The sequence below is a fragment of the Sciurus vulgaris genome (assembly GCF_902686455.1).
Source record: "Sciurus vulgaris genome assembly, chromosome: 5".
Classification (NCBI taxonomy): domain Eukaryota; kingdom Metazoa; phylum Chordata; class Mammalia; order Rodentia; family Sciuridae; genus Sciurus; species Sciurus vulgaris.
The window spans coordinates 149,009,404-149,026,540 of record NC_136465.1 but is presented as its reverse complement, the minus strand read 5'-3'; the positions used below and the strand labels follow the sequence as shown (position 1 = coordinate 149,026,540).

The 17,137-nt window shown below is 34.2% G+C and overlaps 1 protein-coding gene across 1 annotated transcript in view; it reads left to right on the top strand.

Moving 5' to 3' along the window:
• Nucleotides 1-17,048, top strand: part of CEP290 (centrosomal protein 290) — a 108,549-nt gene extending 91,501 nt beyond the window's left edge. Inside the window, exons 46-53 of the mRNA XM_079139213.1 lie at nucleotides 470-634; nucleotides 1,134-1,256; nucleotides 2,236-2,408; nucleotides 11,362-11,503; nucleotides 12,583-12,656; nucleotides 13,217-13,311; nucleotides 15,437-15,516; nucleotides 16,456-17,048. Of these exons, the coding sequence (XP_078995339.1) occupies nucleotides 470-634; nucleotides 1,134-1,256; nucleotides 2,236-2,408; nucleotides 11,362-11,503; nucleotides 12,583-12,656; nucleotides 13,217-13,311; nucleotides 15,437-15,516; nucleotides 16,456-16,683 (1,080 nt within the window). The 3' untranslated portion in view covers nucleotides 16,684-17,048. The remainder of the gene's footprint in view (nucleotides 1-469; nucleotides 635-1,133; nucleotides 1,257-2,235; nucleotides 2,409-11,361; nucleotides 11,504-12,582; nucleotides 12,657-13,216; nucleotides 13,312-15,436; nucleotides 15,517-16,455) is intronic.
• Nucleotides 17,049-17,137: the final 89 nt, after the last annotated feature.

The window sequence follows — 17,137 nt, the reverse complement described above, 5'->3', positions numbered from 1 at the left end:
TGTTTCAGATGTCTTCTATTATGTTGAACAGAAGTTGAATTTCTAAGCAGTGGCTATTAGAGAAAATTGCATCTTTTAAATTGCAGCCAAAATTAGATTACTGATGAGCTATTTAACAACATAATTTTTCTTTAGTGATTTTATTCCATATAAAGAAAATTTTGGTATATTGGAGAGAACATAATAGAATATTTGAATTTATTCATGTGGATCAGACATTAAAGCTAGCTAGCTGTTACTTGTTAACCATGTGCTTGTAGGAATATCAGATTCTCTAAGTCTTGGTTTTTTTGTATGTAAAAATTATAATTCTTACAGGTTGTTATAAGGTTATATTAATAAGCTTGGGGATCAAATATTAGGAATTATCAAAAACGAGTACAATAATGAACCAGTTGTGTTGTTGGTACTTCAGTATCATATTCTATGAAATGTTTGTTAAATTATAAATGGGCCTATTCTCTTACAGTCTGGTAGAAGTGGAAAAACAATCCCAGAACTAGAAAAAACTATTGGTTTAATGAAAAAAGTAGTTGAAAAAGTCCAAAGAGAAAATGAACAGTTGAAAAGAGCATCAGGAATACTGACCAGTGAAAAAATGGCTAATATTGAGCTAGAAAATGAAAAGCTAAAGGTAACATTTTTAATATGATAATTTTTATGGCAGTACTTTACTATTTTAATTTTTTAGGAAAAATTTAAACATACTATAAAATGGCTGTAATACATGTACATATTTTATACAAACAGAAAAAAATTTAATTGGAGAGAAAGATAAGGATAATTACAGAAGTGGCTCCACTTATCTTCCTTATTTCAAGACCAATTTGGTTTCTCTCTGGTAGCATAGATTAATTACCTGTATCTATTTTTAAAAATATAGATGCCCAAGGTCCCAATCGATCTGATCATTTGGTGATATATTCTAAGATAGGTATAGTGAGAGGGTTGTTTTTGTAGTTTAAGTCATTTAGCAACTGCCATTCTAGATGACCAGTATTCAAGGAAAGACCTTAATTTTAATCATATCAAATATAGTCTCTAAAACTAACTTGAATTAAATTTTATGAGTTTACAAGTACCTTTTATTTGATTTCCTTGTTGCAATTTTTTTTTTTTTCTTTAATAACCAGGCTGAATTAGAAAAACTAAAAGTTCATCTTGGACGTGAGTTGAGCATGCACTATGAATCCAAGACCAAAGGCACAGAAAAAATTGTTGCTGAAAATGAAAGGCTTCGTAAAGAACTTAAAAAAGTATGACTTTTATGATTGATTATTATCATTAATTTTTGTTCTAGTTAAGTTGTTTATCTTGACAACTGAAAGTAGATCCTTGGTGTGAACATTTATTCAAAGTAGATAGTAAATGGTTTAAGGAATTGTAGTAAGAGATTTAGGAATTGTGCTTCTATGCTTGTCATTACTTTGAAGGACACTGATAGAAAAAAGTAAATTTAGAGGCAGTATAATTAAAGCTAATCACTGTGAATCCAGTTCCTAGTTCTATTACTTATTCCTCAGTTCCCACATATATAAGATTGGGAATAAGAACTATACCTATCTCACAGAGTTGCTATAGGGTTTAAGTGACTTAATCTTTATGCCCATGCCTTAGAACAATACCTAATTTCCAGTAAGAAGTATATGAAACTCTTTGGTTAAACAATAAGATTCCTTTCTATTTAAATGACAAAGTATATTCCTTGTTCTCAGCAAGTAGGTATTGTTATTTTCATGGATGATCTAGTGAATACATTGAAATTAATAGTTTTAAAACTAGTTAGAATAGTAACTGAGTGCATTGGAGTGATGCTGTGCCTTGAATATGCATGTATAATAATAGAAATAATCTGATATTTACATATGGCTTATGCTTATAGCTATGTGTCTTTAAGTATTAGGAAGTCAAAACAGAGTATCTTAAATGTGTCAAGAGATAGACTATCTCATTATTCTAAAAATATTAAGAGAAACGATGAAAAATTTAAGGTAACCACTTGAGTAAAATAATTGTAAGTATATTTCTATGAGCTCATATATATGATCTTTTGTTGTAATTAGCATATTGCTGTTTTAGAAGAAAAGAAATATTGAATTTTGATTTCAGATTTAATCAGCATTTAACTTTAGTTATTTATGTTTTTCAACTTGTAATGATAATTTCAAATACATATATATATATGAGAATAGTATTATGTTTTATTCTAAAGTACTAATTATCTTTTAATGATAGGAAACTGAAACTGCAGAGAAACTACGGATAGCCAAGAATAATTTAGAGATATTAAATGAGAAGATGACTGTTCAACTAGAAGAGATTAGTAAGAGATTACAGTTGGCAGAAAGTAGAGGTCCACAGCTTGAAGGTGCTGACAGCAAGAGCTGGAAGTCAATTGTTGTTACCAGGTAGGACCAAATATTTCAAAATTTACCCAGCATTTACCCATTTGTTTACAATTAAAAAAAAAAAAAATCAGTTCTGATTCTGGTGTCATTGATTTAAGGATGACCTTATTCTGAGTGCTTAGAGTTTTCCTGATGAATGATATTTTATTTACTTTAGCATAATACTCTATTTTATTCATCCTAGCATTTCCAGAAAATCTTTTTTTCTTTAAAACATTTAACTAGTTTTGATGGCAGGGAATAGAACAGAGCAGAACCTGGGCTGGGCTAAGACCTTGGAGCTGGTTGTGCATCATAAAGTTGCTGTCAGCCATGAGCCTGGGCTAGTGCTAACCAGCTTTTCCTGAGTGCTGCTCTTCTTCAACTGTAGTCTCAGCTTCCTTTTTTGTTTTGCAGTGTTGGAAATTGAACCCAGGGCCTTGTGCAACTAGGCCAATGCAGCATCAGATTCTCGATTGTTGTTCATTTTCTATTTCAAGTATGAGCTAGAAACATTTGAGCTGTCTTGTCAGTCTGTGACATACAGGATCTAGGCTGAGCTGCAGTACTGTTTCAAGTTAAATACTATACAACTTTCTCTTCAGATAGCCCCAGTAGATAAATGCAGCATCAGCTTTAGTGTTTCTGGCCTCTGGTTTTTGGTACTCAATTTTTTTCCCAACCCGTGAACCTTTTCTGTAAGTGTATGGGATTTCTGCCTGTGAAACTAATTCATATGATGCCGTCACCATGGATGGTTCATCATGACTATGATAAGTTGCTAAAAGGCTCTGGTGTCACTGTCATTTCCAACTCAAGAAGTCTGGAAGTTAGTGACCAATAGGATCCCACCTTTGTCCTTTTCCACCAAAGTTTTCCTGTCTGAAGTTATATTCTTTGTCAAGCACATTTACTGCTCCCATTCAGAAGGCAAACACATCTTTATAATTCCATATGTCCTTACCTTTTTGAAGTCTACATCTGCCTTGCCTGCTCTTCAGAATGACATTGATGGGGGACAGGTTGGCACCCACCATCACTAGAAATAGGATGGAACTCTTAGCAATGTTAGACTACAGCAAGTCCCACAGTGGGCTTGTTGGACTGTATTTGCCCATCAGCCAAGTGTAAGGAGAAAAGAGAAAGGTTAATAAGCAGGCACATTAAAAGAAAGCCAGAAGGCTCTGTAGTCCTTGGTTCCTGTTCTGATATCATATCAAGTCAGAAGGTGAGAATCAGGGTGAAAATATCAATTGCGATACAAATAAGGGAAAAAGGGTCCTGTTTTTCCTTTAGACCCCAGCTGTGACTTTGTGTTCATTTCTTGGTCATTCCTTTTTTCTTCTGTAATCACATAAGGTCTCAGAAAGAATTTTGAGTTACATTGAGATTTATTTGTTCAGCAGATATTTATTCTGTACCTGCTACTCCCAGATTCTGTGCTTCACACTGTGTTACTTCTACAAAGTTACCTTGCCTGGGTTCCTTGAGAGCCAGGTAGCTTCCATGGCTTAGATAGACCTAATTACTCTGTCCTTGACTGAATTGTATACCTTTATGGGCTTAAGTCATTTTCATCCGTGGAGAAGATAACCCCCATCTTTTTCTGGAAGGGCTCTTTGAGGCTATAAAAGAAATTGTTAGGATAAAAGAGTTAATACAATTTGTGAACAATTGGAATGAGACTTAACCATAATTGAAAATGACTTTATTTTATTTCACTTATGTGTTTTTATTCTGAGAACTGTACAAGTAACTAACCATAGAGAATGTCTCTAATAAACCAGTTTGAAGAAAAAACAAGTCCAGGTAGTAGCTTCTTGACAGAGATAAACCTCATTCTGATTCTTTTCTTTTTTAAATTTATGTTCTATTTAATTATACATGATAGCAGAATGCATTTTTATTTGTTGCAGAGTACATTTCATCTCTGGTTGTACATGATGTAGAGCTGAACCATTCATGTAATCATACGTGTACCTAGGGTAATGATGTTTGTCTCATTACACCATCTTTCCTCCCTTCCCCTTATTTTTCTCTACACTTTGCAATGTTCCTCCATTCTTCCCTTATCCTGCCACCCCTGCATTATGTGTCAGCATCTACTTATCACATTCGCCTTTGGTATTTGAAGATTGGCTTATTTCACTTAGCATGATATTCTCCAACTCCATACATTTACCTGCAAATGCCATAATTTTATTATTCTTTATGGCTGAGTAATATTCGATTGTGTATATATACCACAGTTTCTTTATCATCTATGAAGGACATCTAGGTAGATTCTACAATCTAGCTATTCTGAATTGAGCTGCTGTAAACATTGATGTGGCTGTGTCACTGTAGCATGCAGATTTTAAGTCCTTTGGGTGTAGGCCAAAGAGTGGGATAGCTGGTGGTTCCATTCCATGTTTTCTAAGGAAACTCCATACTGCTTTCCAGAGTGGCTGCACAAATTTGCAAACCCACCAGCAATGCATGAGTGTATCTTTTCCCCCACATCCTTGCCAACACCTGTTGTTGCTTGTAGTCTTGATAATATCCATCCTAATTGGAGTGAGATGAAATCTTAGGGTAGTTTTGATTTGTATTTCTCTAATTACTAGAGATGTTGAACTTTTTTTCATATATTTGTTGATTGATTGTATATCTTCTGTGAAGTGTCTGTTCAGTTCCTTAGCCCATTTATTGATTGAGTTATTTGTATTTTTGGTGTTTTTTGAGTTCTTTATAAATTCTGAAGATTAGTGCTCTATCTGAAGTAAGTGTGGTAAAGATTTTCTCCCACTCTGTAAGCTCTCTCTTCACATTTTTGATTCCTTTACTGTGAGAAGCTTTGTAGTTTGAACCCATCCCATTTATTGATTCTTGCTTTCATATCTTGTGCTTTGGGAGACCTGTTAAGGAAATCTGGTCCTATGCCAACAAGATGAAGATTTGGGCCTACTTTATCTTCTATTTAGTGTAGGATCTCTGGTCTAATTTCTAGGTCCTTGATCCATTTTGAGTTGTGCAGGGTGAGAGATAGAGGCTTAATTTCATTTTGCTGCATATGGATTTTCAGTTTTCCCAGCACCATTTGTTGAAGAGGTTATCTTTGCTTCTTTTTATGTTTTTGGCACCTTTGTCTAATATGAGATAATTGTATTTATGTGGGTTTGTCTCTGTGTCTTCTATTCTGTACCATTGATCTGTCTATTTTTGTGCCAGTACCATGCCATTTTTGTTACTATTGCTCTGTAGTATAGTTTAAGGTCAGGTATTATGATATCTCCTACTTCATTGTTCCTGCTAAGGATTACTTTGCTATCCTGGGTCTCTTATTCTTCCAAATGAACTTCATGATTGCTTTGTCTATTTCTTGGAGGTATGTCATTGAGATTTTAATTGGAATTGCATTGAATCTGTATAGTGCTTTTGGTAGTATGGCCATTTTGACAGTATTAATTCTGCCTATCCAAGAACATGGGAGATCTTTCCATCTTCTAAGGAATTCTTTAATTTCTTTCTTTAGGTTCTGTAGTTTTCATTGTAGAGGTCTTTCACCTCTTTTGTTAGATTGATTCCCAAGTATTTTATTTTATTTTATTTTGAAGCTATTCTGAATGGAGTGGTTTTCCTAACTTCATTCCATTATGAATACAAGGTAGTATCTCTATTTAGAGATAGAATACATGGTAGTATCTCTTATTTTTTTTTATATGTACTAAAGGCTGCTTTGTGGCATAACGTATGGTCTGTTTTAGAGAAGGATCCATGTGCTTGTTGATGGATGGAATGTTCTATGTATGTCTATTAAGTCTAAATTATTGATTGTGTTATTGAGTTCTGTGGTTTCTTTGTTCAGGTTTTGTTTGGAAGATCTGTCCAGTGGTAAGAGGTGTGTTAAAGTCACCCAGTATTATTGTAGTTGTGGTCTATTTGGTTCCTGAAATTGAGAAGGGTTTGTTTGACATACATTGATGCTCTATTATTAGGGGCACAAATATATATGATAGTTATGTCTTGTTAATTTATGTGTCCCACAAGCAGTATGAAATGTCCTTCCTTGTCCCTTTTGGCTAACTTTGGTTCAAAGTCCACTTTATCTGATATGAGATGGAAACCCCTGCTTTTTCAGAGCCCACATGCATGATAGGTTTTTTCCCCATCCTTTCACCTTCACTCTGTGGTGGTGTTTTCCTATGAGATGAGTTTCTTGAAGGCAGCATATTGTTGGGTCTTTTTTTTTTTCTTAATTCAATATGCCAGTCTGTGTCTTTTGAATGATGACTTTAGGCCATTAACATTCAGGGTTATTACTGAGATATGATTTGTAGTCCCAGTCATTTTGACTTATTTTTTGTTTTTAACTGGACTTGGTTTCCCCTTTGATTGACTTTTCCTTTAGGGTAGTTCCTCCCTTTGCTGACTTTAATTGTTGTTTTTCATTTTCTCCTCATGGAATATTTTGCTGAGAATGTTCCATAGTGCAGACTTTCTATTTGTAAATTCTTTTAGCTTTCATTTGTCATGGAAGAATTTTATTTCATCATCAAATGGGAAGGTTAGTTTTGCTGGATATAAGATTCTTGGTTGGCACCCATGTTCTTTCAGAGCTTGAAATATGTTGTTTCAGGCCCTCCTAGCTTTCAGTGTCTTGGCTGAGTAATCGGCTGATATCCTTATTGGTTTCCCCCATATGTAATCTCATCCTTTTCTTTTGCAGCCTTTAAAATTCTATCTTTATTTTGTATGTTGGGTATTTTCATTATAATGTGCCTTGGTGTGGATCTGTTGTAATTTTGTACATTTTAGTGTTCTGTAACCTTCTTGTATTTGATTTTCCATTTCATTCTTCAGTTTGGGAAATTTTCTGATAATGTTTTATTGAATAAATTGTTTATTCCTTTTGTTTGTATCTCTAATTCTCAATCTCAGTAATTTTAAAATTTGATCTTTTCATGTTGTCCCATAATTTTTAGAGGCTCTGATCATGATTTCTTACCATATTCTTTGTATGGTCAACTTTATTTTCATGAATACATATTTCATCTTCATTGTCTAAAGTTCTGTCTTTCAAGTGATCTAGTCTATTTGGTGATGCTTTCCATTGAGTTTTTAATTTGGTTTATTGTTTCCTTCATTTCAAGGTTTTGTTTGTTTTTTTCAAAATCTCTATCTCTTTATTGAAATAATCTTTTGCTTCTTGCATTTGCTCTTTTAATTGTTTATTGTAGTGCTCTTTCATTGCCTATATTTGCTCTCTTATATCATCCCTTACTTCACAGATCATTTTAATTGCGTATGTTCTGAACTCTTTCTGACATTTCTTCTACTGTGCTCTCAGTGGATTCTATTAATATAGCTTCTTGGTTTAGGGTGCTTTCTTCCCTGATTTTTTCATCTTGTTTGCGTGTCTTTCCCTCTAGCAGCATGGATCTGAGATATTACAGTTTTCCCCCTATAGGTTTATAGTGTCTCTGCGGATTTCCAATACCTCACCTTTAAGGGGGAGATCAATATTAACAGCACCCAATACAAACAATATGCATCCTTAAACCAAATAGCCCCTGTTAAGATATTACCAGTTTTGTCATAATAAACAGATGATGATTTCGATTATTATCTAATGAATAAACAATAGGTTTACAGTAAAGTCTGCATTTTCTAATGGGTGGACAAAGGATGGGGGAGTGGAAGGATGTAATGATAATGAGGTAAGAAGTGAAAATATAGAGGTAGTGGATCATAAAAGTGTGAAAGTGGAGTCAAAAGAATTTGGTTGTTACCATGACAAAAGGGAGAAAGAGACTTTGAGGAAATAGATATATAAGAGGAAAATAGAGTGAGAAAAATAATTTTTTAAAAATGTACAACTTAACTGTAATGTATCATTCAAAGCTCCCCATCTTCCATAGCCTAATGCATGAAGGGTACTTGATTTCAAAGATGATGGGGTTGTGAGCATGGGAAATTAATTAAAAATGTAAAAACAAAAACAAAAAAAAAATGGGGAAAAGTTAAAAACAAAAGAGCCTAAAGGGAAAATTGAACAACTGTTTCTGTTAGAGTTCATTATCTTCTCTGCCTTTCTTCTCTTCTGATAGGCAGGGTTGTCTGGGTTTGCTGGTAACTCCACCCTCTGGATGATAACAGTAGAAGCATTAGACTTGGAGAAGGGACTCCTGGAGGCAGGGTATAGCATTTGCCAGTTTCTCTGGAAGAGTGCACCCCAGGACACTCGTTTGTGGTCCACTCATGTGACACAGTAACCTAGTCTTAGCCCCTTCCCTCACTGGTGGACCCCACAATTCCTGGTCTCTAATTTAGTCTCTAAATTGTATCTCTTCTGTTCCTGCCCTTTCAACTTCCCAGTCTCCTTAGGAACCTCTCTACCTGGAGGTCCTGAGGATTGAGCACCAGGATCTCTGAACCTATCTTAGGGAAATTGTTCTGCATTTAGCAGATCAGGACCAGGCATTGAAAGCTGTGTGCCAGCCATGTAGCTGCAGGCACTGGGCCAGTTGGTGACCGGAGGATGGTTGGGAGACTGGGGATTGAGGAGCTGGAGGGCTCTGTTGGTTGCCAAGCCATTGGGACCACGTGCTCAGTGGAGTCGTGAACCAGGCTGATGTCAGGTCCCAACAAGTGCTTCCGAGTTGTCTCTGGGATCCCAGTGGGTGCTGGGCTGGTTGCCTGGATGAGCCAGGATCAAGATGCTCTCACACCCTTTTCCCACCTATCGACCTCCTGCAAGGATCTCTCCTCCCTCTGCAACAAGATGGTGAGTGACTATTAGCACACCTAGCAGGGATACCTCAGATTCAGCCAAGCCTGAAGGCCCTTGTTGATGATCTTTCAGGACCTGGTTGATATCCCTGGATATAAGCAGCCATGTCCCAAGTTGGTGGCCACTGTAGCAGCTAACCTGTAGGTACCTTGATAATGAGCTTCTAGTCTCCAGCAGGTGTCCCAGAATGGAAGCTGCCTCAACTAAAGATGGCAGTGTAGGCATCAGGGATATCCAGGATGGCAGTAGAGGCATCCCAACACATTGGTAGATGGGGAGCCACAGCGGCGGCATCTGTGTAGGGCTGGGCCAGCGCTAGAAATCCCCTCATTCTGATTCTTGATCTTCAAGTTTCCTAAATCTGTTTCTTGCTCCCATCCCACCCACCTAAATTTCATAAGGTCTAGAAATGATAGTGTACATCCAAGTCAGTGAAGCTATTTAGAGAGTACTTTTGGCACCCATGGCTGGGACAGTCCAGGGTTATGTGGGGACTATTTTAGATAGGGTGATTGGAAAAGGCTTCTATGCCTGGGTGGCTTTTGAACAAAGAAATGGAAGAAGTGAAGGAGCAAACTTCTGATCACCATTATTCACCTTTGGCAAATATTTGGTAGATAGTCCTTGTCAAGTTAAGAATATTCCCTCCTAATTTAAATTTCTAAGGTCTGTTAAAAACTATTTGAATATATTTAGACAATCATAACTTTCCTTTTGTTTACTGTTCTTATCAGATTTTGTTGACAAAGCAGTACTTGCTTTTAAAATTAGCTTAAGGCATTTCAGGATTTTTTTTCCTTTCTCTGGAGAAGTTTGAATATTATAAGCATTGTATTCCTGTATGCCTGTACAACTATGTGACTTAATTTTTTAAAAATTTCCATTGAAGCAGACTTCAAACATTTCTTCTGAACTATGAATCATTTTCTTGATGGTTACAAATCCATTTGGACTATTATATTTTTATAAGCTTCATCCCTCCCCCATCATGCACTATTACTGTGAGCTATGCTTCTGAATAATTTGTTCCTTCTAAGTGAAGTCTGCTTTTTTATAATTTTAAATTTTATTTGTTCTAATTAGTTGTACATGACAGTACAATGGTTTTGTATATTTTGACATACATAAATGGAGTGTAATCTCTCATTTTTCTGATTATACATATTGTAGGATCACATCAGTCATGCATATATGTACATGGGGTAATGTCTGTTTCACTCTACTGTCGTTCCTTCTCCCACACCCCTTCCACTCCCTTCTCCCTAATATAAAATACTCTATTCTTCCCTGTCCCCTGCCTCTTTTTGTGAATTGGCATCCACATATCAGAAAACATTCAGCCTTTGTTTTTTGGGTTTGGCTTATTTCACTTAGTATGATATTCTGTGGAATATTACTCTTTTTTGATTTTTTTCTCCCTGGATACCTCTTCTCTGAATGTATATAATAAAAGCTTTAATTTCCATCTTTATAATCCTAAGAATTTCTAGTAATGTGAATTTGATATTCTGATGAATTTAACTTTGTATTTTCTTGTTTTATGACTGAAAAATATTAATTTTCCATTTTTATAGGGGTCAAATTCAGGATTCATCCTTATTTATAATCTTGGGAAACATTTAAATTCTCTAATTAGCTAAACTATGAATTAGGGATACTTCTCTTGCCTTTCCTTTTTAATTTACATGTTTAATTTATTAAAGCTGGATGTGTAATAGAGGAAAAATATAAAATATTATAAAATTTTCTAAAGTCAAAAGTGCTTCATTTACTAGGTTCAGGAATCATACTTTGAAAAATGTGAAGCTCCAAATACAGGTGCAACGGTGTGTGTTAATGAAGTTAGAGTTGGTATACTGACACCCCTTTTGCCTTTCACTGCATTGATATTCTCATTCTTGCCCACCTCAAAATGACCTCATGGATGCTATCAGTCCTGCCTATGGCTTCTGCCTCTGTCCCCATAGTCCTAGTGTGGACTACAAGCTCTTCAGGGCCCTATGCACACAAGTGTATGTATGAGCTGGAACACTTCCCTTGCCCCTCTTGTCATCACCTTTTAATGCTCAATATTTATGTAATCTTTTGAAGAAGAAATCCTCCTAGGAGACTATGGGTAGTAAGATTCTTATTTTTAGTGTGATAATTCGAACTCACTTGAGTAAGAAAAGCTATGTGCCGTATTTATCCTATTTCTTATAGAATGTATGAAACGAAGTTGAAAGAATTGGAAGCTGATATTGCCAAAAAGAATCAAAGCATTACTGACCTTAAACAGCTTGTAAGAGAAGCAACAGAGAGAGAACAGAAAGTTAAGAAATATAATGAAGACCTCGAACAACAGGCATGCAGTATGATTTTTCTTTATATGATAAAATAATGCATTAAATCTCAAGAGATTCCTTGCATTGTGTGAAGTAGAAAAAACAACTCTTGATAATTCCTCCCTAGAAGTCCCATCTAACTGAATGGCACTACCATTTCATTCATTTTTGTAAGACAAAAACTGTATCATCACTGACTTCATTCCTTCTCATTCCTCACATTTTTTTCATGATTAAATCATTTCAGCTGTATTTTCAAAATATGCTCCAAATAAGATTACTATGCAGCATCTTCATCACTACCATTCTAGTGCAAGTAATTATCTCATAACTGAATGATTATAATAATTTCCTAACTGGTGTCTTAGTTTCCATCCTTATGTCATTTCACCTCCTCCATATCTCTGATCTGTTTTTCACATGGATGTCAAATAATCATTTGAAAGTATTACAGCAGTACCACACCCACAATCTTCCAGTAGTTTTCCATCACTCTAGAATAAAGCTTCATAGTAAAATATTTGTCATAGCCTATAAAGACATACTTGATGTGCCACCTATTTTTTTCCTTCACTCTCATCTGCTGCTTTCTCCTTAATTCAGTGTTTTAGCCACATACTTTCCCTCGAATCTTTGAACAAACCAAACTTAAAGTTCAAATCTTTGCAAATGTTCCTTTGTTTAAAACACCCAATTATCATAGCCCATTCCGATACTTCATGTGCCTCTGCTTAAATGGAGTCTTCTCAGAAAGACCTCTAACCATAATCGTATACTACCTTCCATCACTGTTCTCTTATCCTGGATTATTTTTCTTCATAGTTCTTTCTGCAATCTGGCATTGTTATTACATAACATATCATTATCACACGCTTATTGTCTTCACTAAAAGGATCATGCAAGAGGGGACTTTGTTAAATCACTGAGATATCCTCTGTACTTTGACCAGTACCTGGCATGCAGTAGTTAATAATTGTTGAACAAATGAATAATAAAAAGAAATAGAAATGTGTCATTGAAACCCAACTTTCAATATTCTACTTTATTAAAAATGTGTTTATAAAGCTCATATTTATGTGCTAAATTTTATCTTCTAAAGATTGAAATTCTCAAACATGTTCCTGAAGGTACTGAGACAGAGCAAGACCTTAAACGGGAACTTCAAGTTCTTAGGTATGTTCTGTGTTCATATGACTTCTTTGTTTCTTTTACTTTGTTTTTAAAGTTATTATTTTTTAAATAACTAGGTTTCCTACAGCTAGAGACAAGGGGTCTTTCAACTGGGCTGCCTGATAAGTTCATTAGGTCCTTATTTCATCCTTCCAATACCAGGCAGTTCATCTTTTACATACTAGATACTGAAAAATAAGGGGCCAGTTTGTAATTTAAACTTTCTTAACAGCACAGATGGAATTAAACTTCAGCGTCCCAGAGGCAAATACTAATGAAAGAAGGAACAAGTAATTATTTACCTTCAGGAGTTTCTGTAGCCTACATTGGGCTCTTGTCATAAGAAAACTCTTAAAAAAACATTGGGTCATATATTAAGAAAAACATGAAGACATTTGATTCTGTGCTGTTAGACAATGGGGGCATTGCAGCTTAGAGAGTAGATATTTACCTTGGTAACTAGCACATTTTGGGTATTGTACATCACTAAATTGATAAGGAATGTCCATGCATTTTGTGGAGCAATGTATCTTTTTTTTTAAAACACATTGTCATTGTTTTAGATTAGCTAATAATCAGCTGAATAAAGAAAAAGCAGAATTAATCCATCAGATAGAAGATAACAAGGACCAAAGTGGAGTTGAAAGCACCACACCTGGTAATGTATTTTATAAGACTTAGCTACCCCAAATTTTTTTATTAGGGTTTGCCTTTTTTGTTTGTTCGTATTTCTGATATTTGTCTGTATAAAATGAGGTACATGTATGTACATGCGTCCCATAGCAGTAGTGATTCTCAATGCTGTTTGTGCCAACTTAAAAGAATATGACTGCTGTGAATGAAGAGAATAGGCATTATATTATTTTGTTTGTATGTGTATAAATATTTTCTTGAAGGATGGTATAAAATTGAATTCATACCACATTTCCAGCCTGTTGTCTTTAACAATTTATCATGGACATCTTTTGAGTTCTATATGCAAATCTATCTCATTCTTTTAATGATTTATAACCATGATTATTTATTATAATCACGATTATTGCATGGATGCGTTTAGCCGTTTTCCTTTTGATGGACATTTTAGTTTGTTTCTGCTAATTATAAACTAATTCTGTGAACTGCCTAAACTATTGGTTCCATTATCTAGTAACTTGATGGAAGTGCCAAATTTTGCATGAAAGGATTGTATCAATTTTTATCTGAACAATCTGTTTCATGTATCTTATCATATAGCTCTGATGATAACTGTGTAGTAAAGCTGTCATGTGTGACTTGTACCAGACACTATGCTAAGTGCTCTACAAGTATTCTACTTTATTCTTATAGCCTACAAGTTGTGTTATCATTTTCATGTGATAAGCAGATTCAGGGTTGACAACCAGTCTCCAAGTTTAGAGCAGCTAGATAGTAACAGAGGCAAGATTAAAACCTAATTCTACAAAATGTCAAAGTTCCTTGCTATTCCCTGCCCTTAACTACTATGCAGCAGTGCCTCTTGGTAAATAAAAATACATGTATTAATCTCTTGATATATCTCTAATAGTAGTCAGCTTGAACTGTACTAGACCAGACCTAGTGCAAAAGACCTGTTAAATGCTGTGGACATGCCATTTTTTCTAAACCTGTGTTCTCAAGGAATGTGAGCCCTTTTATTGCGAACTTCCTATGTGAAAGGGACAAAGATGTCTTTCATATTTTATTAATTGTTAAGCCTCAAAATTAAACAAACTTATGGCATTTAAAAATTACTATCAAAACTGTATGTGGTCATTTAAATAGCTCTTGGAAGATGCCATACACAATATTCACTTCTTCCTGCATTATTTCACCACCAGTCTATGTAATACATAAAATAGTCCACTGATTAAAATCAACTTACAATATCTTAGCACTTTCTGCAAAACTGAGAAAATCATTAAAAGTATGATTTTGCTGTGCCTTCCACAGGAAAATGGCTTCTACTTAACAGAATCCTGTAACAAAATATTTTTTCCTCAGCCTTTTTAATCTCTGTTCTTCTCCTAGTTATACATAGGGGATCATTCCAAGGGCACCTTAACACAATATGCTTGAGTCATGCACATTTGTTTGCTATTATTTTCTCAAACTTTATCATTAAACATTTTACCTTTCAGCAGTTGCATGTGACTTGACACAGTATGTGTAGTATTTAAAAAGTGATCTATATCTAGGAAAGGTGGGATTTAAAAAGCCCATTTACCTATTGATCTGTTAACATGAGGAGCAGATCCAATAAATGAAAACCTTTGTGTGTGTTTTTGTTTTCCTACCAAAATATCAGGGCTATGTCTGATTTTTTTTGTTGTATCAAACACCCTGCCTAGGGTGTTGTGCACATATTAATGGCAAACTAAATGTGAATTGACCTATATGGAGAAGCAGTGCTTATGGAATAGAAGGAACATTGGGCCAGCTTATGGTTTTAGCCACTTACATAGTAGTCTGCTTTTCTGATGTACTTTTAGTACCTAACAAATTGTATTGGTTGTAGGATTTTTCTCTGAAAAATATAAATTGCTTCTATTTGAAAAATTAGCCTTAATCTTCACTTCTAACTCCTGGCAGATTCCTTTTCTCTTTGGTTTCTATGGAATGATGAAGTCTTAACAATTCTAAAAAAATGTATTTACAAGCCTGAAAAAGTTTCAACCATTTAGCCCTACTTTCAAGGCTCTAGGTTACATGAGTTTTCTGCTTATTTTCTAAATCAAATCCTTTATGTTGGGAAAAAGTGAGTCTAATTTTTATAACTTTTTTTGCAGATACTGATCAACTAAAGGAACAAATAAAAGACCTAGAAACACAGATCAAAATATCAGATTTAGAAAAGCAGCATTTGAAGGTAATTAGATATTTATGTCTAATTTTAGTATTATAAATGTTTTGTGAAAAATAGTTTACAATCACCATCTTTAAGTACACATCCTGAAATTCAAGGAATTATATCTTTTTCTTACATTATTTTTCCTGGATATTTTAAAGCTCATTATGTTTAAAAGCTAACAAATTGAGACAGAACAACTAGAAAGGATGAGAATGTAATTTATTTTTCAGTTCAACAAATATAGCTCTTTACAGTTGTTAAGATATTTTCTTAAGTTTTGGGTCACAATTGGAACAGTGTCTTTAAAACCTTTTAAAATTCTTTTTTGGAAATCTTCCTCTAAGGTTATAGTTCACTTAAATTTTTTTCTGTGCTTTATGTACTTTAAGATTCCACCAACAGAAAAAAGGGTCCTGGATAATTATCTGGTGATAACTGGCTATTTAAAATAGCCAGTAAAGCCCAGTTTCTCTCTTTACCAGATGCCAAACTTTTAGCAAAGGAGAAATCCCAAGGTTTCTCTGGTCATAAATATGCTTAAGAAGAACTTAGTCATTATTCATCAAAAAGTATATATTTGTAATAAAAAACAAAAATGAAGCACAAAACGAAAAATCTTAAACCAGAATAAATTCAATGTTGTGAATACAGAAGTTCACTTTTGATTGACTTATTGATAGTTCCTGGTGTGATTTTAAGGAAAAATTAAATCTCATTCTCAGAGTTAATTAACAAATTTTAAAAGCTAGAACATAATTTACAGACTATATCATTTAATTTGGCAGTTAACAAGTTCTTTATCCTGTACAATAAAACCTTATTAACAAAATATTATGAAAATACTTCTGCCTTTTTAACTGTATTCGACTTCAAGTTATTTTATCTTTTATTCTCTTCAGTTCAAACCTAAAACATGCTATTTCTATGTGCAACTTTTAAAATTAATGTTTCTAATAGGAGGAAATAAAAAAGCTGAAAAAAGAACTGGAAAATTTCGATCCTTCATTTTTTGAAGAAATTGAAGATCTAAAGTATAATTACAAAGAAGAAGTGAAAAAAAATATTCTCTTAGAAGAGAAGTTAAAAAACCTTTCTGAACAATTTGGAGTTGAATTAAGTAGCTCTGTTCCTACTTCTGAACAGTCCGAAGATGAAGAAAGTCCTGTTAATTTCCCCATTTATTGAAGGCCTTATGTAATTGTATTTATTAGCTTTTGACTAATTTTATGTTTCATCTGTAAATCAAGCAAGTCTGTGAACCAAAAATTTTCCTTCTTAATATATTCTACTTTTACTTAAAATTGAAAATTTTAGTAAATTATAGAAAATTTTCAACTTATTAGAAAAATATATTTTTGAAGACTTTAAAAGTTATGACTATAGAATAGATAATAAACTATGGTGAATTTCTCTACATTCATAATGTCTTAAGTTTTTAAAAAAGTGTGAGGGTAAACTTTAACAATTTTAACATTTAGAATTTATAGACAATTATTTAAGATTGTCAAGTACTGTGATTAAGCCATTAAGATATAAGATTAAGATGTACATTTTGTGCCTTTTTTTTTTGTGGTACTGGGGATTTGAACCCAGGGCCTTGTGCTTGCAAGGCAAGTTCTCTACCAACTGAGCTATATCC